This window comes from Neolamprologus multifasciatus, chromosome 17 (genome assembly GCF_963576455.1).
Source record: "Neolamprologus multifasciatus chromosome 17, fNeoMul1.2, whole genome shotgun sequence".
Taxonomy (NCBI): Eukaryota; Metazoa; Chordata; class Actinopteri; order Cichliformes; family Cichlidae; genus Neolamprologus; species Neolamprologus multifasciatus.
The window spans coordinates 28,778,421-28,804,947 of record NC_140455.1 but is presented as its reverse complement, the minus strand read 5'-3'; the positions used below and the strand labels follow the sequence as shown (position 1 = coordinate 28,804,947).

The following is a 26,527-nucleotide window of genomic DNA, read 5'->3' as shown; positions in this document are numbered from 1 at the left end:
CTGGACAATTAATAGGCCTGTTTCCTGTGCGCGTGCAAATGCAAAGGAGATTGAGTTGGTAACATAATCGTGCATAACACCGCAAAAATATATTCTCATCAAACACTTTAAAGTGTTCTGCTGCTCTAAATGTCGCTGGTTATTCCCAGAATCGGGGTTAAATCCCCACTGAGAGCAGAGTCATAAAACAGTCGGCTCTGTGGCTAAAGTACCTGAACGTCCAGACCCAAAGAGTGACCAATGAACTACTTTGAGCCATGTGGCTGCACATTGGACAGTTCCTAATCTTTTATGAACACAAGCTCTGGATGATTTAATAATGAAACAGCCAGTGTGATTATTGGTCGATTTCCATTTATCCAGAGCCATCTGGTCATCGTGTGGGTGGTCTGCAGTTTTGCTCATCAAGATTTTATTAATGCAACCTTGCTCAAGAGTTAAACGGTCGGGTGAGCGTGTACGTGCATGTGTGTATACCTTCTCAGCCAGAGCCTCCTCCAGCGTTCCCAGTGCAGTGTCTGTGTTTGAGGTGTCTGTCTGCAGAGACTTGACTCTGTCTTTCAAGCCACTCAGCTGTTTTTCTTTATCCCTCAGTTGATCCTGGAGGTTCTCTATCTGCAGAAAGAAAAGGAGAGAATAATTCTGTGGGGTTTTCAAGAATAATTTGTGCATTGACCACTCAGTGAGATTTTGTTGGCAGCTCTATTAGCTCTAAGACTCAGCCAAAGTGAAGTACTGTAGCAGGTGCTTTTAAGTCCACAGGAAACTGAACTTCTGCAGAAGAAATGCAAATATAGTAGCACATCTTAAACATGTGGACAAAGTGTGTGTGCACATGTATCAATCTACATAAGCAACAACTTGAGCTTCAGGCAAGTCTGAGGCTCTTTGAGGGTTCAGGTTAAACTGCAGGGTGAAGGTTAGAATTACTGTAGGCTGGGGTTAGAGATCGTTTAGATGTGACTGCACAGGGAAACCATTATGTAAATGAGGGTCCTCACAAAGCTAGAAGTACCAGCACTTGCATAGCTCTCTGTGTGAGAAAAAGGAAGGCGGGACAGAGAGTGATCACAGACAAAGATAAGAAGTTATGTCAACTTTGTGGTCTTCGTTAAGAAATGGATGGAACAAAAGGTTGAACCATACAGAAATAACAGAATCAGGAGGAAAATAGAGCTTGAAAGCTTATGTAATGTCTTCATATGAGTGAACTTGGGTGGGATTATTGCACAATTTCAATCTCCCTCTCTTTATGCTTCTCTTGCCTTCCCCTTGCCAGAGAGAAAGTTAATCAAATGATTGGCAAACTCTCACAAAAAAAGACTGGAGTCAGATTGACATCACTGCAGGTGAGACACACACACACACACACGCAGCACTACAAAAATTGCGAGCATGCGTGTGTGTGTATGTGTGCTTGTGTGTTCATACAGTAAAACATTTCCAGCACCTCATTAATCAACTGTTGACCTGACAGGTTGACTGACACGTTCTCCACCTCCTCCTCCTCTCTGTCTCCTGTCTCACACATGCACATACACACATATGTGAACACACACTTGACATTGAGAGGCAGTGAGAGGCTTTGATCTGCATTTCCTGAACCTGACACACACACACACACACACACTCACTGCTTCTCTCTTGTCCTATTTTAGTTCCCAAGTCATCTGTGATAATGACCCAATACAAAAACAATGATCAGCTATGTCACAATGTTCCTCGCAGCAGAAATCATCTATGTACTATTAAAACACGAGGCGGAGGGACACAAAACGGAAAGAAGGTATTTTTTGTGTTTTCACATGAAAAAAGGAGACCAAATTCATATTTTTTTCCCAGATGATATCAAGAAGGAATCAGCAGCATCTCTGCCTCCCTATCAGGCTCTGAACTGTTTTCCATTTGAAGATGGCAGAGGTCATCATTTATTAATCAAGAGGAACTCATTAGTATGCATCTAATGATTTTAAACACACTCTGTCTCTCTCCTCCCCCTCCCTGTCTTGCTTTATGTCTGTCTGCTTGATTGTCTGTATCAATTATCTGCACACAGTCTCCATTTCTACATTTTTTCTACAGGACAGAAATGCTGCGACTGGGTGAGGGAGAAAATTAAGACGCAGAAAAGACACAAAAGACTGATGATGGAGGAATGCAACCTCGCACTGGCTTTTCTGTAAGCTTTGCACTTACTGTGTTAGATGCAGTGGCCTAGATGACTGCAAGAACCCTCCTTTAGATATCACCATTCAAAACCACTACAATAGCTGTTATGGTAGTTTGCTTAAATTGTCTTATTCCAAAAGCTCTTCCACCAACATATCTGACAAGCACAAGAGTTTTTAGGATAGCAGGGTGAATGTGTGTGTATATGTGTGTGTGTAGACAGCAAAGACAAGGGGTCACTCTGGCCCATCCATCTAACTGACAGCATTACCGCAGAGATACTCACAAAAACTACATAGTGAAGACCAGGAAAAAGTATGCAGAAAACACCAGAGACTTCAGTTTTGCCTAAACGGCCTGTCTGTGTGCAGCTGTGTCTTTCTGCTCACCTGTCTGTCTGACTGTTTGTCTGTCAACGTTTGCTTGCATGCTACATGCTGTGTTAGAGCCCCATCTAGTGGTCATAGTATTAAATGTTGGCATATTCTCAGAACACATTAAATTTTATCAGCATAAAAAGGAGTAAAGGTGTGTCTGCTTCAGCTCTAATGCATGTTATCCATTATCCAAAAAGTCTGAATATCGCAGTTTTCCTCTGGACACAAAGCGATATTAGAGGTAATGGTGATGCTGGTTTATTTGGAAGAAAGCTAGTACTATGAGGGCAACATGACCAGAATCAGCTAAAAGAAAAAAAAGTACACTGACTCAATAGGCAGTGTACTTAATGATTATTAAGGATAACACTCTATAAATGCTCACCCTGTAACATTTTAAACATATAACAGATGCAGTGCATTAACCCAGGACTACAATTACTGGTTAGCTCAGACCTAAAACAGGGATCACAAGGACTTCAACTTTGCTTTATGTGTCTATATTAATGGAGTGCATTTTGTGTGTTCTCACCTTCTTCTGTAGAACATTAACTTTGCGTTCCTTGACGTCCATCATGTCTTTGAGGTCAGTGATCTCTCCCTGCTGAGTGCTTTTCTCCTCCGTCAGCTCTGAGATCTGCTGACTCTTTTTAGAGAGGAGCGACTCCTTTTCCTCCAGTCGGAGACGCAAGGCATCCACCTGTGAACCCACAAGTAGGTACGCAAAAGTGCAAATAAACATTCGCACACCAAATATCAACGGCGAAGCAGAAAGGTTGTAATGAGGGTGTAGCTAAACCTCAGTCTGTAGTATGGCAGCTCTCTGTTCCTTGGCAGTTAGTGACTCTTTGAGTACATCCACATGTTGTTTGCTGTCAGAAAACTGATTGTTCAGAGTGTCCAGTTTGGTCCTGAGAGCCAGCAGCTCGCTGTCCTTACGGCTCAGCTCTTGCTTGGCCTGTTCCATCTGAATAACACAAAATATAAAGGGACAGACAGATAAAAAAAGAGCGTGTAAAGGTGTGTACTGGAGAGGACGATATGCTTTCTAATATCATATATAAGCATTAAAATGTACTACAAGCTTTGCAAAGTAAGCACTCAGTCCTAATGTTAGTTTTAGCCATTACTCTGCAGAAGACCAACTGTAAAAGAAGAAACAGGTACAATAATAAGAAGTGCACGCAGCTGACTGATAATGCTTTTAAGATACAAATCTTTTTTTAAATGCACAACTTTACTGCTTTATTCAGAGGGAAAAGAAAATGTACTTGTTAGATATTTTATTAAGGCCTGCAGACACATCTACCCTTTACGAGTAAAAAGAGATGATGGTTGCAGTGATGGAGAGAGCTACTAAACTGCTACAGGTTTACATCATCCACATAAAAAGTGAAAAACAAGAACAGACCGTGGTTTTAAACTCATCCCTCTTACAAAGGTTAGTGCCAGTTTATCTCCTAAAGCTGTGACTTTGATCAAATATATCTTGACACAATGAGGACCTTAAAAGAAAAGAACAGCCATTTATTTTAGTTCTTCTCCTGAAAAGTAAACAAAAGTTAGACATACATGGAAGTCAGTGCAGTATTAATCTATTTTGCTCTTAGCTATACACTTCAACTAATGGGTCAGGGTCAATTCTTTCACCTGGCCAAAGCTCAGGAATCAAATACAGTAAACTGCCACATTTGGAGAAGTTGCGTATTACAATTTCACTCCTTTTAACATGAAATTCAGTTTGCAGGTGTTGTGATTAGGGGTGAATTTAACATGACACAGTACAAGAATGGACCCAAACCATACAGTAAATCGTCTGTGAAGGTTCTCAGTCATCCAGGTCATCATAGTCAAAGGAGCTTGCAAAGAAAAGCGTCTGGGCTTCTTTAAGTTGCTTGAAGACGTTTCACCTCTCATCCGAGAAGCTTCTTCAGTTCTAAGGTCAAATGGTGGGGAGTCCCAGATTTAAACCTAGTGACTCCCACTAGGTTTAAATCCCCCCACAGAGGGACAAAAGGACCCCCACACCTTTCACACCTTGGCTCAGGCGATTAGAGGATCATCAGGGGGTCCTTTTGTCCCTCTGTGGGGGGATACTCCCACTAGGTTTAAATCTGGGACTCCACCATTTGACCTTAGAACTGAAGAAGCTTCTCGGATGAGAGGTGAAACGTCTTCAAGCAACTTAAAGAAGTCCAGACGCTTTTCTTTGCAAGCTCCTTTGACCCATAAGTAAATCAATCATATAAAAGCAAAGCAAACCCAGGAGCAAAGTGGTCTAAACTACAAATGGACTGAAACCTCATGCAAGGACAAAGAGAAGTGTGTTAGTGATACAGACACTGCAGCACAGCACAACTGGACTCTGCTGGAATTCTGTAGCCGTATCATTCAGACTGCTGCGTACGACTATTACTATCAAAAGCCACTGATCTCACACACAAAGAGAACTGCAATTCCTGAGCTGTTTATAGAGACTAACTTTGTCAGCTCACCAAAATAATAGAAAATGCTTTCTCCTGGTGTATTTAGCAAAGTGTAGAAAACACATTTGCTAACCCAGGTTTTGGAAAATGGCTCGATTCATTTTAGACTGGCTTTAAACTTAACCTCTGTAATTCCTCGTGTCTTGAACTGGTTCAAAACAGTTATAGGATGCAGATATATGCAAAATGGACCATGTTAATGGCAATATGATGCAATAACTACATGAGAAAAATAAGCACACCTCATGAGTGGATACTGGGTGAGTGGTCCACGATGCTCTCTGCAGCTGGTGTGCATAGTTTTGACATTTGAATGTTATAGTTGCTTACTGCTGTCTGAACACACAGCATGCTATTGGGAATCTATTGGAAATCTACTAGAACTACGTTAGCCAGTCAAAGAAAGAAAGAAAGAAAGAAAGAAAGAAAGAAAGAAAGAAAGAAAGAAAGAAAGAAAGAAAGAAAGAAAGAAAGAAAGGATGCGCAAACAGACACAGAGGTGTGTCTCTTACTGCCGACACCTCCTGCTGAAGCTCATTGGCTCGTTGCCTTAGTTCCTCCTTCTCTGACTCGCTGTGAGTTAGCTCTTCCTTCAGCTGCTCAACCTGGCAGGAGAGGAGGGCATCAACATGGGTGCTTCCCATTAGCCAAGCTTTGCTTCTTGCTTCCCTTACTTGTGTTTCTTCCTTCCCTCTAACCTGCTTCCAATAAGTCAGAGGTGTGAGGGCAGCATCAGCCTGCAGTTTATCTTATCATTACTACCATTAGTATTAACATAAGTAACATTACAGCCTCTGCAGGTACCTCCGTTCCTGTTGTGCGCGTTTTGCCTACAGTATTATAAATAATACCGTGTTATACTGAACTGTTTCCACAACAGCCTGCCTGCTCCTTTTACTGCCCCATCAGATCAGCTGACCACTAGATAAGCATGTTGACCGAAAGCTTTTGCTGGGAGCATCTGCTCTTCCAGCTTATTCCAAAAAATGCATTAAAAGGATGAAAAACTCCAGATAATGGTGTTTCTTGAACCAATTTTGGAGTGAGTGGCAGAGCTTTGAAGAAGGGCAAACATCTAATTAGCAAAATGGTGAGCACACCGGGCAAGTATGTTGCCACAGTTGCATCTGGCATGCTTAAATAATGTATATAACCCCTACATTGTTTTACAGTACTGTGTCCTTTGAAGACTTCTTACTGGAGCATTTCTGAACATGTGAAGAAGCGTGCATTATCTTTATTTTGATTAACAAATGAAATGGCTCTTTGTTGCTATTATTAAAAGCTCTGATTGAGGAGAGCTTTACACCTTCGATTAAATACACGTTAAAGCTAATAATGTCCAAAACAAGAATGCATCTAGTGTATTACCACAGATATGCATGCCAACAGAAAGGAAATCCAACTATAAAAAGGTACACCATGTAAATTACTTCCTTCCAGTTTTGAGACACAAATCCACTACAGAGAAAAACAAGAATATATCAGCTCGCGCACACAAAAAGTCTGCTGAATTTCCAAACTGGATCGCCTCCCCACACGACAGACGTATACGGAGTTTCCGTTTTAATGAGCACGGCTCCCACAGACACTCTTTATTCCTGACAGTGAAGTTGTATCCGTCAAGGTAGTGAGTGTGAAAAAGCAAATTTATTCTAAGCTAAGCAAGAAAATCCAGATATTGTTCAAAACACAAAGGGAAAAAATGGTGAGACAAGCAAATACAACCAGACAGGCAATAATGGAGCAAAAACACTTTTTTTTCTTTAGTCTCCAGCACATTGACTAAAATTTGACAAGATAGAGCAGCGTAGCCCTTTTAAATCATACTGGGACTTAAAAGGAAGTAAATACACAAGGTCAAACAAATCCTACATGCTAACTATTCTATTTAGAGTCCTTTGATAGATATAAGGATATATTCTTATTGTTTATATGTTTATTTGATGGTTTCCCTTCACTGCTGCCACCTTGTAGCTGACAGAACCACTGCCATGTTTGAGAGATGAAACGGTTTCGTATTTCCCTAAATTATTATAAGGTTTGTATCATTTTTTAAACTGTCACCAGTGAGAAGTTTGAATATTTCTGACTTAGTTTGAAAAGTGTGTCAATTTAAATGTAATTTAATCTTACTTGAGGCAGTAAAGAACTGAATGAATGTCTGTACGAGGTTTGGCTGTTAGTTTGAGATATCAGTCTATATAAATCTTTGTGAAGCTCTTTTAGTTCCTATGACTTCCAGGGAATTCCTATGTTGTGAGACTTTATCAGCTGTTTGAGCCCCACTGCTACCTTTCAGACTTGCACGGTGGCCTCGTTACTCTATTTACAGGCAATTTGTCCTCAAACTTAACAACTATTCTCAACTCTTAATCAGTTTAATGCTGTATCCATTATTATGTTTCAGTTACTGTCTGGACTGTATGTGTTTGTACATTTATCACCTTGTTCTTCATGAACTTGGAGTGGGATCTGTAGACCTCCATCTGTTTGATCTCCTCCTCCCTCTCTTCACTGCTCAGAGCGCCATTGGATTTCAGCATCATCACCTCCTCTTCCAGCTCTCTCATGCCACGCTCCAACGAGCTGATTTTTGCATCCTGACAGCAGACAAACACATCTAACTAATCAGACCATAAACAAATATACCAGAAATATACGGTGATAATAAAATGGGGTGAAATAGGAGCAGAGGTGGAAATGCAATTAAAGGAAGTCTACGTGAAAGTAATGTAAATGTAACTATTGTCGAATGCTTAAAGACTTTATCTAATAATCCATTATGTTTTTAAAATACTTGAATCTGTATCTCAATAATAATCAGTGAAGCCCAACAGACATAGCAGTTGGCCAATTTTATCTTGTCAATATTAACTGCAGAGACAGAAAGACTTTTAACAGAACGTAACAAAAAAGATGCTTTAGGTATGTTTTTCCAGCAGGTAGTAGAACGCATTTAGAGGTCAGAAACACGAATGTCCAGTTCATGCTGTGTGTTGGATAAACCTCCGACTGAGATTCTGAAAAATTATTTGTTTTCTTCTTTTGAGTCTAAAATGTTGTCCAATGCAACAAATACATTAATATATTTAAAGTCTTGTTTAGTGAAACTGCACTTCATGGTGTATTTGTGTCTATTCTATACCTTATTTTCCATCATATTTACCCAGCAACCACATTAAACTTTTCATTAACACTATTAATAATCAGCAAATCATATAGCAGCAACTCAGTGCATTTAGACATCGATGAAGACCAGTGATAGTCCCAAGTATTTGGACTGTGTAATTCATTCATGCTCTAGCAATCCTATGTCATTAATAGCTATAATATCCACATAATATGCACATTAAATACAGCACTACAGAATTAGCAGCATTTCAGATAATTTTTTTAACAATTTGTATTGTTGGGGTCAAAATAATCCTCTATAAAAGTAGACATAAACTTAAATCCCTGTATATAGATATATACAAACACATTTCTAAATTACATTAGCATTTGTTTACCTTCATTTCGATGACTGTCTGCAGGGCCTTGGTCTTTGTTGATTCTGGAGCTGCTTCGTATCTCCTGTGCAGCTCCTGAGAGGCACAAACAGCACGATCAGCAGATGACAGAGAGGGAGACACAGCGGGATGGAGCGAGGGATGGGGCAAGAGAGGAGAAGGTCGAGGGCCATTAGGCGAGACGAGAGCAACTGATGGGAAGGGATGGAGTGAGGGCTGAACCGTTGGTGTAGGCCGAGGAGCAGGTGCAGGAAAGGATGGCAAGTGCTGGAGGGACGGATGAGCGGAAGGGTGGACAGAAGAGGCAAAAAAGAAAGAGGGAAAGTGGGGAGGACAAGAGGAGGGGGTGGCAACTGGATGGTTGTAGTGCCGGTGAGAAGGAGGGGAAGGCACAGGGAAGGAGGGAGACGAACGCAAAAGGTGATGCCGTGATGGGGAGAAAGCAGGAGAGGGCTGGAAAGGGGGTGACACATGGAAAGGAGGGGGAATAGGGATCGAGGGAGAAACAGGAAAGGAGGGAGATTCAGCTAGAGGTTTCCCTCTAGGAGAAGCACTGGCTTTTAGCCTCCTTGGATCAATCCGGCCATCCCACATCATTTGAACTACTTGAAACAGCACTAACGACACTAACTGTGTTTAGCCTGTTTAGATTTTAATGATCAAATCTGACAGCCTGAAATCGTGTTAATTCAATGAATTAGCTCCCAAGCTTCAGTATCCATGGATTAAGAAAAATATAAAATGGTCCAGAGTGTTTTTTCTCTAAAATCATCAAAATTCTCAAAAACATGCTATCTCACTACTCCAATTTAATAAGAAAAATGCAGTAAAATGTCTAGCAGGCAGCTGTTACTTCATCACTAGTCGCTAGTCAAATGAAGTGAGACGAAAGTAGGGGGAGTGCAGTTGGAAGGGCACAAATAGAGAAAGAAAGAGCAAAGGAGGGAGTGAAAGCAAAGGGGACACGGCTGTGTATGCATCACTGCTTTTCTTTGAAGGACACACACAAATAGAGCTAATGCATAAGCCAGAAAGCATAAAAACATGTGAGTGAAAGGGATAGTAGGAGGCCATTGCTAGAGGCAATGACAAGGATGGTACAGATGCCCACACACACACTCACACACACACACTGTGCTATTCACTGATACAGCAATTGCAAAAACAAGAACGTAATTACAGCTTTAATTATGAAATGTCAGAAAACATAACTGTAAAATTTAATCACTGCTGAAAACTTGCCTCCATCGTTATTTACTTTAGAGATTACGGCACCCTCCTCTTAACCTAACACCTCTTTTCTGGGTCATTTGGAGGAGTTGTAGCTTAACTGACTGTCAAACCTGTGTCCGAGGTCTTTGCATGCACAAGTCACCTGACATCACTCGTGTTATATAATTATTTTTTCCATTTCGAAGGTATTTTTGTTGCTTTAATTATATAAAAGTACATTGGCACACGAGGACTCGTTTCTTAATAGCCAATGCTGCCTAAATACTGCCTGTGATATTACGGCATTGCAATGAAATTTATCACACCAAACAATCAGCTAATTATTGAATTATATGCCATCTTATCTCATCTTAAAGCCTGAACCATGAAATAATTGCCAGGGTTACATTAAAGCTACACTTTTAAAAGTGTGCTGGCTACAGCAGTAATTTTTATCAATAGCTAAAACTAATTTAAAAAAAAAACAGATAAATAAATGGCATAAATAATGACAACACATTATCTTTTGCACAGTTATAGTACCAGACATCCATGGATATCCCTTTCCCTTTTCCTTTTACTCAAAAAAACAGCCTGGTAAAACAGCCATGGCCATTAGTTTGCTGAAAAAAGTCACTGAAAATTTTGCACAAAATGGTCAACTTTTGTGGACCACATATACCCTAATCTAGCCATAAGGATTTGATTACATACCAACTAGCAAAAGACAACTTTAAAACAGGAAATGGGAAAGGATGTCTTTCAGGCGATTGAAAAATGTCTTAATTTACACACGGCATAATTTCCTGCTATTGAAACGACATTGAAATATAAACCCACTGAGTATTTTTCCAGCGATTCTAAGCCCAAAACACATCTAAATAATACATAACTGTCTAAATTAAACTGATATCAAGTGTGGTTCCAAAATGAAAGTTAGGTGGGTGTCTAGATCACTCCTACATGTTATTTAAAGAGCTATATTTTTGAACAAAAACATGCTTAACATACGATTGTGTCTCAGACTTGGACCCCAGCAGTTCTAGTCCAACACTACACCTGTTGAGCCAATAAACAAAAATCTAGTGCATACTATGTCCATTTAATATGGATATGTGCAAATGGCATAAACAAATTTTGAGAAAAATTCCTAAACCCTTTGACTTCAGTAACCATAAAGAGAAGACCTTTCTGTGTCCTAAAAAGAGCACTTTAAAATTAGTTCATGTTTTCAAAAGTCTGAACAAAAGGAAGGAAGGGAGGAATATTTTTAGGTTCTATATTTGGTGATTTTGCTGATTAATTACTTTATGTGATTAAGTGGCATTTTACAATCAAGAATCCAGGAGGTTAGATTAAAAGGCTGCATGTACTTTAAGCAGAGGATTATTTAATAACTGCACAGCAGCATCCCCATGAGGGACATTGTTGAAGGGTATGAAAACAGTGCTGCAGGACATTACAGTCTAGTTTGTTAATTAGCAAAATGAACAATATCCCGAAAGGAAGAGTCAGCACAGAATCAGGAAGTTAGCAAGACTTGCTCAATAGAAATTTGCATTATTTAGCACTGTAACATTCACTAAAGTCTATAATGAATCTTTACTTCAGATACTGCAAAATCTTTTTCTCATTCTCTTGGTTGGTTCCAGCTTTGTATTTAACTTCTTCGAAACAAAAACTCTGTCCAGTGTACTGATGCAGTGAGATGGAAAATCAGCCAGACAATATGCAGAGACTCACAATTGTTCTTTCTTATGGTCTTATTTATTTACTGAAGTATGACTTTATATCACCCCTCTAACATTATGCTGCATTTGTGCATTTGTCACCCTGGCTGATGCATTAGTATACTGATATGTTTTTGTTGTGCATTTTTTTGTTCATGTTTTAGCTGACTTCTATATTTTGATTATTTGTATGTTTGCATGTTTTTACCACCTGTTTGCTTATATGTTACCTTTCATATGTCTTTTTTTAAATTGTTTTACTGTTTATATTTTCTTTTATTGTTCATCCAACCATTGCCTTCTGCTAATCGTTATCGGAGTCCATTCACAGTCACACACCTATGTGCACTTTTAGAATCACCTAAACCAAATTTTATTGTTATTTATTGTTATCATTTATACTGACAATTGGTGGTTTGCATTTTTGCAAGTTTCTCCTGTTTTTTTTGTTTATTTTAATTTGTTTATTTTAAGGTAAATATTATCATTTACCTTATGAGCATTCTGCCTTTGTTCACCCGTTGAAGCACGTGTAATCTCTGTCTTTAAAGGTGCTACATAAATCAAGTTGATATAACTATTATTATTACTATTGTCAGATATGAACAAGTGCAAATCTGTAATGTCAGAAAAAGCAGAGTTTTGTGGATCACAGATCTCTTAATCTTCAAGAAGACATATAGGTCAGTCAAAATATTTGTGAATTATTCCTGAAAATGCAGCTTAAAAGATGCACAAGAGTATATTTTGACTATTTGCCACACTGAAATTGGCAGTATGTGCTGGAAGGATGGATGTAGTACACTGACAACATTTTGCCACTAGGGGGGGCTTTTGTATTAAGAAAGTGAATGTAACGTTAAACCAGCAGAAGGAGAGAAAAAAGAAACGTGAGTGGAGAAACTGGGATAAAGTGTACACTTAAGACTGGAAGAAGCCAAGGGCTTTGCCTGGATATGATAAACTCTGATGTGAACACATTCACATCTGGATATGCACAAAGACTCTCCCCTGCACACATGGTAATATTTGATTGCATATTGTTTCTTCTTTGCCAGTGACACACATACACATACACAAACACACACACGCACCTCTCTGAGTTGTAGCATCTCCTTGTCTTTTTGCTCAAGCAGACCCTCCAATTGGTGGATGGTCATCTCAGCATCGGCGAGTCGCCTCGTTCGCTCATGATCCTCCTCGGTTGCCCGAGATGACAGGCCTTTACTCTGCAACATTTCCAGTAACTTCTTGATTGACTCGTCCCTGTAAACAAGAAACTAAAGAAGTTAATAGCATGCTTTAGACAAGGTCACTGAAATCATACCTTAACAAATTACATTTAAACTGTCTTTTTTTAATCTTTACCTGGCAGTTAGTGTGTGTTTCTGTGTGTCTATCCTCAACTCCATTTCTTCAACAGTCTTCCTCAGGAGGAAGAGCTCTTTGGCTTGCCTCTCATACTCGGCATGGAGGCGCAAGAAGTTCTCCTCTGTCATTTCTTGAGGGGAAATGGGCTGGCTTCCGAGGCCGGAGTAATCGGATTGGAAGAGCTGGTTGAGATCGCGCTGGATTCTGACCTCATCTTGCAAAGCCTGGATGGTGCATTGAAGATGCTGGTGGGAGGGAAACAGGGATGTTCAGCTTACGAATGAAAGAGTGAGCGATTACTATAATGGATATTCCAGACCGTGCAATGTCCATCATAGCGACTGTCTAATGTCACCTATAATCCTTTACACCTATTGCTAGTCACTTCGCTTGTTCGGTCCAAAGTTGAGATAAGTTTAACTTGGTACCTGCTTTCTTAGCTTCACTAATGGTAATTTTATAAGTCATTGCTACAAGTTGCTAAATTTTATTGACATGCCACATACTATCCCATTGTACAACTAGACCTATCTGCAGAGATCTGAAAGATTTGTTGATCAGTTCTATTACTGTAGTTAACCTAACCTAATCTAAACCTAACCTAATCTGGTGATTATAAAAGCTAAACTACACAGTAGTGAGGGAAAGAATAGGTGGCTCTTGTGTAACTATTATTGCTTACCAGACACTTCAATCTAATGACTTTTGTCTTTATTTGACACCTACATGCAAACCATACTCAACCCACTGATTTCTATACCGTCCCTTCCTTTTGTGCATCTTTGTATGTAAGTGTCACACATCTTGGTCAGCTTACTTCCCCAACTCACTCTGTTTCTGTAACCAGAATACCAATAAGCACATCTATCCAGATCTCCCAATGGCTCTTGGTTCACTGTGTGCCAAATGGTGTGTGTGGTAATTTGAGGTTACTGGGACATCTGCTGCTGTAACACTGGCTTTTTATCAGCAGCTCCGTGTTGTTTTTCCACCTCCTTTTTAAGAAGTCTGACCTCATGCCTTAAACATGTTGGAAGGGATTATACAGTATCTCCAGGGTGACCCAGGAGCTCTTGGGGCTCACCAGTGCAAAGCAAAGACCTTTGGCCTGCTGTGCTCATCCTGTTGTCATTGCAAGTCTGATAAGGATAAACAAATGCAACAGAGCAGGCAGTTTTAACCAGACTGTGGACCTTTGCTGTTTGCTAAGGTTTTTAGTTGTTTGCGTCAAGATTGTCAGCAGGAATGCACCAATCAGAAATGCACAAGCAGTAGTCGTGTAGTAAAATGTTGCCTCATGTTTTGTTTAACTCAATGTAATCAGTGAGGGATCAGGAATTAAAAGGTAAAGAAAAGCTGAATTAATGAGTCCCTAATGGGATTGCTCATTTTTAAAGGCATATTACAAGTTTTATAAACTGTTAATAAAACAACCCAAAACTATAATTCTCTGAACTGGAACTGGAATGCACCATTTCTTGTGCAGTTAAATAATTTAATAAATATATTAAATGATCACATCATTTTCACACTTACTGCAAAACTCTAAACTCAGTTAAAAGATTTTGCACAGTGATTTCATTTCTTAAACACAACTACCTCACACTATTCCTTCTTACTTCTGATGTCACTTACCAATTATGTGCCTGTGCACAGTCAGCAAGGTGAGATAAGAATCTATAACAAGAATGGCTGGAAATAATCTGAGAAGCAGAGGAGCTAACATTTGAGCCGCGGTGACAGGCTGTGTTCCTGTTCTTGGAATGGTGATGGATGACATATTGTGATTGTGGTGTGGCTCCATAGTGTAGTGGTTTACAGCCCTGAGAGGAGACATGAATCCCTTTGGGGTTGTGTCAGGAAGGGCATCTGGTTTAAAAATCTGCCAAATAAAAGATGCAGGCTGTGAAAACCCCTCGTGAATAAAGGAGCAGCTGAAAGTAGCTTCTTCTTACTCATAGCAGAAGCTACTTTCACATCTTTCTCATGCAACATTCTGTAATGTTTACAGGATTCATTGAATTCTTTATGCAAAATTATGCTGTGTGAGAAAAATGTCAAAACAAACACATTCATTCACAATGATAGACATGGACAGGTCTTATGAGCCCTAAAATGCATGTGAAACCTGAATATGGACTATTTCATTTTATATTTTTCCATGAGTATGAGTAAAGCAGGACAAATAATAAAACCCAGTCTCAGCAGATTTACCACAGTCTTGAATATTTCCTATATCCTGCGTGCATGTGTATGTTATTTTTGTAGAATTGCACGATTGTCGCGTCTAAGGGAGCACTGAGCTGAGAGGTAAAGCTTTCAATTTACCAGTTCATATGTGTCCCAAGCCTGTCTTGTGGTTATTAAATCTAAAAATGACTGCAAAAAATCAGGCTGTGGATATCAGCAGAGCTTCCTCTGTAGGGTGGCTGTGCTCCGCCTTAGAGATGCGATGAGGAGGAGCTCGGACATCCAGAGAGATGTCTGAATAGAGCCACTGCTCCTACATGTCAAAAGGAGCACTTGAGGTGATTCAGGTATCTTGACAAGGACATTTCCTGGTCACCTTCCTTTGGTAGTCTTCCAGGTACACTTAGCTGGGAGAAGACACAACCTGCAGATTATACTGTTTATCTCAGGAAATAATTCAGGATCCCCTAGGAGAAACTGCAAAGTGTGGCTGGGTAGAAGGGCAGGTAGAATAACCTGCTAAGCCTGCTGTCACAGCAACCCAACTGATAAGGAGAACAAGAGGGATGGATGGATGGATGGATGAACGGATAGATGGATGGATGGATGGATGGATGGATGGGTGGATGGATATGTGTGTGTGAGAGAGTTTTTTCTGTGGTGCCATTTTTACATTTTTCTGGTATTTTGTGTAATGAATGCTCAGTAGTTTATTGCTTTTACAGGCTGTGTGTGATCCTTTGAGGATAAATCAACCAAGCTATAATTTGATTGTTAAGTTTTATCAAAAGAGTCCAATGTTTTGCAGATGTACTCTGAAAATTGTGTGTTTACAGTTTTCGGAAGAGCATAGAAGGCTTGAAAAAGTGTATCTTAGAAACAGAGAAGAGGCTTCAAGCAACACTTCACCTTCTTCAAAGAGAAGAGCATAAAGTCTGACGAGCTTAAAGCGTCAGCAGCACTTGTAGTGTAAGGATCGACTTTATTAGTGTCCCTATGAAGGCCATGTAATAAAGTTGTTCTTCATACTAAAAGTGTGGGTGGACCTTTAACATCTTCAAAAATGTATCTGTAATTAATAAACTGCAGTGTGTCAAATGAAGAAATCCCAAAGTAAATCATTAGATTTTTATTCAAAACCATGCACAAAATAGGTCAAGATCAACTTATCCAACATGTGAGTAGCTGACAGACCAACTGAGGTAATATATGTGTGTCATCTCTGTAATGTGTTCTAAAAGTTTCCTGTCAGGTAAGTATCACAGCCATCATGACAGGAGATGATGTGACATGGCTACCTCTTAGTCACACAAAAGCAGCACATTATAAAAGTGTGTGTGTGTGTGTGTGTGTGTGTGTGTGTGTGTGTGTGTGTGTGTGTGTGTGTGTGTGTGTGTGTGTGTGTGTGTGTGTGTGTGTGTGTGTGTGTGATGTCACACTGATGTCACACTGATGTCCCCAGGCTGTTTTAAAATGCGTCACAAACAACCTGAACAGCGGCCAGGTCATCGCAACACTAGTCATGGAGTATTTCCAGAGATAAAAATAATACAGGTACCAAAGCGCTGAGAGAGATGCACATGAGTGAGAGCAGAAGTAAACAGGAGAGGTTATTAAAAAAGAAGAAAAGATGAGATGCTCTCGCTCCCCTGCAGCTATGATTGCTGAACACTGACGAAGAAAAGGGAAACGTTTCAAGCAAAAAGGAAAAAATGATTAGTGAGGAGACAAAAAGAAACAATCCTTAGATATAAAAGAAGAGAAAGAAGAAAGGGAAAGGAAATAGCAGCTGATAGTGATCACAAACATAGTGTATACTCGTATAAACAGACACAAAAAATTGGATAAAAGGTAATGAGATAATACTGTAGCAACTGTCTGTACTCTGCTTTATGTCACACGAGAGCCAGCGCAGCATCTCTTCTGGTTTGTTTCAAATTTATGCATTTGTATTGAACCAAATTAAAGATGGTGAACATCTTTATTGTCTTGATCATTTTCTCTCTTTATCGTATCGCCATGTGTGGGTCGGTTTGCTGACTCATACAAGAGCTCCTCACATGCACACACATCTGACGGCTGAGGCTGACATTTCCAGGACTCCCCTGAAGATTTAGAGCCAGACAGAGAGTGACAGAAAGCATCCCTTTCCTCACTCAAATATTCTTTCTCTGGTTTAATCCTCCTTCCTCCATCCCAACTCTAATTCCTACCTCTGACATGCAAACAATGACCCACCCATATCCAATAAAAATGCACCATAGCTTCAACTGCTTTAAATAAAGAGTTCACACTAAGTTAACTGATTGATTAGTTGCTCAAAAGACACATAACAATTTTTAATTATCATATCTTAAACACCTTAGTGATTTAATTCTGCTATATAAATTGCTTTGGCAAATAATGGTAACCTACAAATTAACTGATATATACACTCACTGGTCACTTCATTAGGTACACCTGTTCAGCTGCAGGTTAACACAAATTTCCATACAGCCATCTTTAGGGCTTACAGAGATCAGAAAAAGAGCGGTGAGCGGTGGTCCTCTGGGTAAAAATACCTTGTTGACGTCAGAGGTAAGAGAAGAATGGCCAGACTGCTTCCAGCTAATAGGAAGTTAACAGTAACTTAAATAACTACTAAATGCAGCCAAGGTATGCAACACAACCTTGAAGCATGGCTATAGCTGCAGAAGACCACACTGAGTGCCATTTCTATCAGCTAAGAACAGGAAACTGTGGCATTTTGCACACGCTGGAGACTGGAGGAACACTGCCTGGTGTGATGAGTCTTGATTACTCTTGCGAGATTCAGATGGTAAGGTCAGAATTTAGCGTAAACATCTACACCACCATCCTGCCTTGCATCAGCGAGTCAGGCTGCAATATCGTTGTTATCCATGTCCACTCCTTTATCACTACAGTGCACCGATCTTCTGATGATTGCTCCCAGCAGGATAATGTCCCACGCCTCCGAACTTATATCATTGAGTTCACTGTACTCAAATGGCCCCCACTGTCACCAGGTCTCAGACCCAGAGAGTGCCTCTGGGATGTGGTGGAACAGCTGACTTGCATTATAGATACGCAACCAACAAATCTGCAGCAACTGTGTGATGCTACTGTATCAATACGGAGAAAAATCTATGTCATTCAGAATTATGGTAGTTCAGAAGGAAAAAGGGCCAAATTGTTCCTAATAAAATGTCAGTTTGAGTGTATCTTATGACAGGATAACTACTTGGGGGCAACATTAGGAATACAAGGGAAAGCTGGCATGCCAAAGGGAATAGAAGAGAAAAACACAAATAACTATGCTCATTATTATAATACTGAATAGTATGTACTGTGTTTCATGTGCTATTCAAGCATTAATAAAACGAACCCATGCATCACATTCACACACACGTACACACACTCACATCAAGCACCCAGAAGCATGTCAGAGTCATGGAAACAGTCATCCTCACGCAAATGCGAATCCATGTGCCTCTCCATTAAAGTCAACCATATACAGTATGAACATACAGAAGCACAAAGTTTACACACAAACAATTCAGAAACAGAGCGCGCACACACTCACACACATGCGCGCAGAGTTTGTGTTACTGCCTTCCCCCTAACGCGCACACAGCTGGAATGCAGTGCTGAGAAATGCCAGAACAGGAGAAAGGGAGGGAGAAAGGAGGGAAATATCATAGGAAGCAAGAAGAAAATAAAGCAAGCAGAGTGGGAGATAAGGAGAAAGGGAAAAGGGAGAAAACATAGTGTTAACTGTGTTTGTTAGAAACAGATGGAGGAGAGAGAGAAAGTTCTGTTTTTCTTCTCAGTTTCTGCTGAGTCATCTGTGCCTATCACCTTTGACCCTGTCAAATATTTCCTGATTTCTCATGGGAATGGGGGCGTATGCACCAAACATGCATACATGTACACTGACTCGGTTTGAGCGTATGGTCAGAATCACGAAGTAAAAGAAACTTTACTCAAAGCAACACGTCATGGCTACTGAAAATAAGTAAATTTTTTACTTTCACTTTGCATCAGTTTTCTTTCTTTCTTCTTTGCAAAAACAACTCACCTAAGAGCGAAGAAAAGAAGAAAATCTAAACGGGGACAAAAAACATGAGATGACAAATCAAGATGATAAATCTCTACCTCAGAGGAGCTGAAGCTGCATATGAAATGCATATGAAATGTATAAATCAGATAGAATCCACTTATGGATTCTACAGTAGGGCTGTTCGATATAACTATATATATATCGGATGACGATATAAAAACGTCTATCGTTTCATTTTATACTATCGTTTGTTTCGTGGTGTCGCAAAATAAACTGTTTACGGCAATATTTTTCATCGTTTTGATGGTCACTGTAGTGGCTATATTAATTTCTTAACCCCTGGTTTCTACCTGGCCATTTTGGGCCACTTCACTTTTCGGTTTTCAACCATTTTTGTTCTGTTAATGCAAATGGAATGAAACTTTCCAAAGGTGTGTATTTTATTAAAATTTTTTATTTTTCAACATCAGCTCCTTAATAATGTCAATAATATTCACTATACACCAAATTGTTCCCATTTTACTGATTGTGGCCATTTTTGGCCAATTGAAACCCATTATAACCACCTTTTTTGATTCCTTGTTACTGGCAGTACTATAGCATGCAATTTAGGTAAATTGCTTTCATTCTAAACTCAACACATGAAAATTGTAGTTTTTCATTTTTTCTACCACATGACATCCTTGGGCCATTTTCTGCCAAGCAAGCAATTTCATGTAATATTCTTGGTTTCCACTAGGTGGGGTTGATGGTTTACCACACTCCAATGGACCAATATAATGAAACAATTTTGACATAGGTTTGGTCTTAAGGATCTGATAGTTTGTGTTTGTGCATGACATTGCAGCACAAACATGTATTTGCAAGATAGACTGGAATAAATAATGACGCATCAAACATTACATAGGCTGCAGTGAATTCCTGTGGATGCAGGATATTGAGCTTTGAGGTTCCCAGTCAAACTTAGCTTTAAGCACATGTGAAAAGCACTTTTACTCTTGTATTTTTCATAAAAAGAGACCATACCCAAAATATTAACTCTAGAAACAAAAACAAAAAAAAAAAAACCCCAATCACAGGACATTTTGCACAGTTCAAACCTGCAGCTGCAGCGCAAACAACAACAAACACTGTTTGTAAACGTGTCCTGGAGTTTATGCAGGTGCAGACGTTGCTACTGCTGTAAGTAAACCTAACAGCTTCCAGACCATTTATTCTGGCAATATGGCAAGAAGGTGGGAGTGTCCCCCCCCAAGAGGGACAAAGGGACCCCTGATGATCCTCTAATCGCCTGAGCCAAGGTGTGAAACTGGGTGTGAACTCTGGCTGATTGGGAACACACCCAGTTCAAAGCGTATAATATCTAAATTTTAATTATATTTTGGTTTTCATGACTAGGACTGGTGCTAATTAAAAAATCAAGTCAATGAAAGTAGAAAAATGTTTTAATATATATGAATTTTATAGTATTTTGAAAACGTAAACATGGGTGGTCATTTTGGCCACGAACAAAATGAGAGGGTTTTTTTTTGTTTTTCTGTCACTGCACAAAAAACCAAAGATACATAAAACTCATTGATACTTTTAATTATTGCTATGCATCTAACCTCCATCATGGTTAGAAAATAAATCAGTTTGCATGTATTATTTAGAAAAAAAATGGGGATTTTATGCTTTTATCCCTTTATCCCTTTATCCCTTTGTAATCATTAAAATTATGTAATTTAACTGGTATTTAAGGGTTAAAAGTCTGGATTTGAATTAAATTTTTTGTCTTGATGAACAGCACTGATACTAATCTAAAAAATCAAGTCAATGAAAGTAGAAAAATGTTTTAATATATATGAATTTTATAGTATTTTGAAAACGTAAACATGGGTGGTCATTTTTGGCCACGAACAAAATGAGAGGATTTTTTTTTGTTTTCTGTCACTGCACAAAAACCAAAGATACATAAAACTCATTGATACTTTTAATTATTGCTATGCATCTAACCTCCATCATGGTTAGAAAATAAATCAGTTTGCATGTATTATTTAGTAAAAGAATGGGGATTTTATGCTTTTATCCCTTTGTAAATCATTAAAATTATGTAATTTAACTGTGATTTAAAGGGTTAAAAGTCTGGATTTGAATTAAATTTTGGTCTTGATGAACAGCGCTGATACTAATCTAAAAAAATCATGTCAAAAAAAGTGGAAATTTTTCTTAATATATATGAATTTTATAGCATTTTGTAAATGTAAACAGGGGGTGGCCATTTTTGGAAGTTTTTTAAAACGGCGGCCGTTACAACTTATGTCTAAAAATGTATCGTTTCATGCATCTGTTAAATCACTCGACTCCAGCTACATGACGCAGCTGGAAACACTTCCCGCAAGTCGAGCTGCTCGAGATTCACAGAATTTACAGAAAATGTTACATTTTTGTGATTTATATCGTTATCGGACGATAGAATTCTTATATCGGGATATGAGATTTTGGTCATATCGCACAGCCCTACATTGGAGGACAGTGGTTTGAAATGTTTAGTGTGAGAGTAGTCAACTCCTTAAATGTCATTATTACTGTAAATATTATCTATAGAGGCTGTCATGACTGCATTTACATGCACATCAGCACTTGTTACACGCATCAGTTACTCAAAAAGCCAAGTTTACATAAAATCACAACCTCTAAAAATATAACAGCATAGATTAAACACACAGGGAATGTTCTAAGCAGAACATAGACTATCACCTGTGATTTTCATTTGCTCTTTTACCAGATCCAAGGGTGTCAGGTTATGTATTTTTTAGCAAAAGTATCAAAATGTTCAATTCTATTCTATTTGAATTTATTTGTATAACACCAAATCACAACAGTCACCTCAAGGTGGCTTATATTGTAAGGTAAAGACCATACAATAACATATATCAGACAAGCCCCACTATGAGTAAGCACTTGGTAACAGTGGGAAAGAAAAATTCATTTTAACCAGACTAGGTGAGTGCCACCCATCTGCTGCGACCAGTTGGGGTTGAGGAGAAGGAGACAGAAAAATGATTAAATGCAAAGTGATGTGTAAAGGCAAAGAGAACTGAAAAGAGGTAAGTGAAGAAGAAACACTCAGTTCATCGCCCAAAGCCCCCAGCAACCTAGGCCTACTAGAGTGGTTCAAGGTCACCTGATCCAGCCCAAATTATAAGATTTGTCTAAAAGGGAAGTTTTAAGCCTAATTTTAAAAGGATTTCTGTCTCCTGAATCCAAACTGGGAGCTGGTAATATGAGGTCTTCAAGATTACATAGGACCTGATTATTTAAAACCTGTCTTACTAGCATAACTGGTGAGGGTGAGGGTGACCCCTCCCATGACACAAACGACAGAGGGCACTTGTAGCAAGGTAGAGACCAAATTTCCAAATACTAGAAAAATTACTGGAACCAAATTTTTGCAAAAGAAAGTAAAATTTAGTAGGATACACTGGTGCTGTATGTTTGCATACTGAAATATCATTTATTGCTTAAAACAGAACATGAATGAGTCGATTAAAAAAAAATCATAGACAAATAAATTAATGATGTCTTGTAATCTAATGAGCAGTCTACATAATTCCTATTCATGGTTAGAGGAGAAAAGAAAATCCATTTGTGCGCATAGTCACAATTTTTCCATCCAACATCATCCCTCCCTCCGGCCACCGCTCATCTGTCGTTCAATATTAACCATCCCTTCGTTATTACTCCTCCGTCTCATCCCTCGCTTATTCTGCACTCATTGGGTGAGTCATGCTTCCCCCTTAACGAAGAGACACACTGTGACAGAAACATGTATACACGACACACACACACACACACATTAGGATGGACGCATGATAATGCCCACACGCAGAGATACACACATATGCAGGAGACAACATAATGTTGGAGGCAGCGGTCATGCTGTGTGTATGTGTGTGTGTTTGTGTGCATGCGTGTGTGTGTGTAATGACCGTGAGCAGTTTGAAAGAATCGCCCACTCAGGCATTAGACGACAGGCAGATTAACACACTCCCTCTCTTCTTTCTCTGAGGATAAAGGTGGTGGAACATAATGAAGAGGATGAAATAAAATGCAAAGAAGAAGAATGGCTGGAAGACACACGAGAATGCAAAAACAGCATTATTACATGCATCTATTAAAAAAAGAAAAAGGAAAAAATGAGGACGGAAATAAGTATGTGTGACAGAAAAGACAGAAAAGGCAGGAGTATATATATGTGTTATATGTTGACCCTAATCAGTAGCTTCTGAGAAGAGAAGAGAAGAGAAGAGAAGAGAAGAGAAGAGAAGAGAAGAGAAGAGAAGAGAAGAGAAGCTCAATCATATAGGACTTTAGCAGACTGAAGGGAAAAAAGACAAGCAGCAGAAGAAAACGTGGGGGGAGTGACTGTACTGTAATTCTGTCCATTCCCCCATCAACTTCTCCCAAACTCACTCCTTATAAGGAAAGCCATGGCTACCGCAGGGACACACATACACAAAAACGCAGAGAGAGTAAGTGAGAGGGAAAATTCGCAAAATCACAGCCTTGTGTGAAAGCAGAGAAAACCGACCCTGTGCTTCTTTTCAGTTTCAGATCGTTCTGTCTTTCCACTGTAAAACGAACACTGGGTCTTTCTGAAAAGAAAACCATGGGGAAAGAGTGCTGTTTGACCGTGTCTCTGTGTTGAAGTTAAAGTTTTATAACACTCCTGAGTGTACAAGTCTCCTCCCTTTTCTCTCTCGCTTGTCTTGCTCTGTTTTCAGTTACAGTTTACTCTCTACATGCATATAAACCCTTCTTGTGCTTTCTAGCCCACACTTTGTTACCTTTGTCGTCCTCTCCTCTGTCCATCTGTTTTTGGTGCCCTGCTATCACTCTCTGTATTTACTTTATTCCCTCTTCCTTTCATCCCTCTCTCTCACCTATCTCTCCATCCTCACTAAATAAACACACAGGTTTGGGGACCATCTGTTACTGATGAGCATTTGTGTGTGAAAAACGCGCGCACACACACACAAAATTCTCCCACCACAATAATTGGAGGACACACAAATGCTGGGATAACTGCAGCAATAGTGTTTTATTTATTTGACTTCAAAAGGTAGAAGGTGCGACCGTCTGACACAAGTACATAAACCTGCACATGCAAAATGACAGCATGCATACACAGACACACACACACACACAGAAAAAAACAGTAATAATGAGTCATGAGTCCACATGCAGAGGATGGAAAAAGGCACAGACTGCAAACAACAGAAGGAGAGAGGATAGAGACAAAGATATCATCATCACTGCATGTGGAGAAGTGACTTTTTAAAACTTTACTGGCCCTGCCTGCTGTCTTCTCCACAAGCACCCTGTATCACAGATCCTCTCAGTCAAGCATCAATCTCCCCACTGCGTTTAAAGAAAATCTTCCAGAAGCAACGTCTTATTTGTTAGTTTTTGACCATCTGTAATAATGTTCTTGAAACTGCAAAATGTGTATTGTACTTGTTAAATTAAAGACACAAAAAAATGGTAAATGGTCTCTATTTGTATAGCGCTTTACTTGGTCCTAAGGTCCCCAAAGCGCTTTACACTATACACAATCATCCACCTATTCACACACTGGTGATGGCAAGCTACAGTGTAGCCACACTGGGGCGCACTGACAGAGGCGAAGCTGCCGGACAGAGTGTCGGAGCCGGGGCTCAAACCGGCAACCTTCCGATTACAAGACAAACGCCCAACTCTTGAGCCACAATCTCCCCAAAAAATCGGACATATGGTTAAATACAGTCCCTTAAACTGCACAAAACTATTTGGAATATAAACCAAAGGAAAACTATGAGATCAGGTATGAAACCCAATTTAACATACTGCTTTTATTATGAAATTCTCCTGCATTTACACTAGCTGTGCTTATTTCCAAATGAACAGCTTTCAATATCAACCACTATAGTGAAAAAGAGATTGATATTTCCATCTGCAACACATGTCCCCTTCTATGTCTATAAATGGCAAGCGTATGGCAGTGAAAACAGAGCAGAACAGATGATCAGTTCAATTCAGTTTTATTCATAAAGCACCAAATCAAAACAACACTTATGGAGCTTCATTTTGCAAAAAAAAAACCCTTCAACAATCTGAAGATCTGCTGTGAGCATTCTCCTGGAGATTATGAAAAGAAAGAATTCCCTTTTAACAGGAAAAGCCCTCCAAACAAAGGAAAAAGGCTCGAGGAGGGGCAGCCCTCTGCCATGACCGGTTGGGAGGTGAGGGGGAAGAGAAAGAAAAAAGGAGATTGCAGAGAGACGAGGACAAAACACAAACTATAGATGAGAGAACACAAAAGTTAATGACATGTGGTAGTGGCAAATAAACACGTGGGGAGTGAGGAGTGGAGAAGAAAAATTTAGTGCATCATGTGAAGTCTCCCCCGCAGCCTGAGCCAATAACAGAATAATTATGGGATGGTTCAGGGTTGCCTGATCGGGCCTGACAGCTCAAGGCTCTGCCACACAATGTGCTTTTAGAAACTCTATGGACTGCAAGTAAGACTGTACTAAAAGGTCTTTAAGATACGATGGGTCTGATCATTCACTTTGTATGTGAGGAGAAGGATTATAAATTGCATTCTGGATTTAATAGAGTGCCAGTGAAGAGTAGTTAATACTGCAGAAATATAATCTCTCTTTGTAGTTCATGGTAGCACTCTCCCTGTGGCATTTTGGATCCGATCAGATATGCCACTGACTGTGAGACAGCAGGGAAGGAAAAGTGGGGCTAGAGGTGGGTTGCAAAGCAGCTCACAGATGCACAACATCTGTTGGCAGGCTAAAGAGACATTTATACTATGCCCTCAGAAGAGGCACAAATCATGCTTTGGTGTAATTTTGCCTGGTTGTGTCCCTATAAATTTTTATAACCTCATGTGGGTGGCAAGGCTGAAGACAGGGGTATATGACTCTTAGACTCAGCTTTTACTTCAATGACATATCAGTGCAGAAGCTCAAAGATTCCCAGATCACGTTCAATTTCGTTACCAGCACTACTGCAGAGATTTTGGACGAGTGGCAAAACCTACCATGCGGGCGAATATGGCACAGAGTATAAATGCGCGTGAGTCGTGGGTGACATTATTATTTGGGCACAACATAACCAAACCAATGATTTATGTGAGGTTTACCAATAGGATGTGTAGAAGGGTAGCAGCTGAGCCATCAGCTGAAATCAGCTAGCACTGAGTTGAGATGATCTTCTGGGATTGCAACTGAGCTTGACCTGATGTCATGCTTGAACAAACGCTACGCTCGATTTAATCTGGTTAAAGCCCTGGCTTCATTATAACCTCTTCAATCATCCGATTTTGCTGTATTGATATTTCCAGATCACAGAAATTGCCTTTATAGTTCAATGTTACCATAACAAA

At 39.6% G+C, this 26,527-nt stretch overlaps 1 protein-coding gene across 16 annotated transcripts in view; it reads right to left on the bottom strand.

Annotated features, from left to right (window-relative positions):
• LOC146499575 (ELKS/Rab6-interacting/CAST family member 1-like) overlaps positions 1-26,527 on the bottom strand; it is a 148,573-nt gene that overhangs the window by 96,835 nt on the left and 25,211 nt on the right. For 7 of the 16 annotated variants that reach the window (XR_014870445.1, XM_085139081.1, XM_085139069.1 and 4 more), the window contains exons 5-12: positions 12,855-13,102; positions 12,581-12,752; positions 8,545-8,619; positions 7,480-7,635; positions 5,545-5,637; positions 3,346-3,513; positions 3,079-3,246; positions 478-615 (exon numbers count right to left, since the gene is read on the bottom strand). Coding sequence is in view for 15 of the 16 variants with exons in the window: in XM_085139081.1 (XP_084995207.1) it covers positions 478-615; positions 3,079-3,246; positions 3,346-3,513; positions 5,545-5,637; positions 7,480-7,635; positions 8,545-8,619; positions 12,581-12,752; positions 12,855-13,102 (1,218 nt within the window). In the remaining variant the exon portion in view is untranslated. The remainder of the gene's footprint in view (positions 1-477; positions 616-3,078; positions 3,247-3,345; positions 3,514-5,544; positions 5,638-7,479; positions 7,636-8,544; positions 8,620-12,580; positions 12,753-12,854; positions 13,103-26,527) is intronic. The other 9 variants (XM_085139075.1, XM_085139076.1, XM_085139077.1 and 6 more) reach the window with 2 other exon arrangements.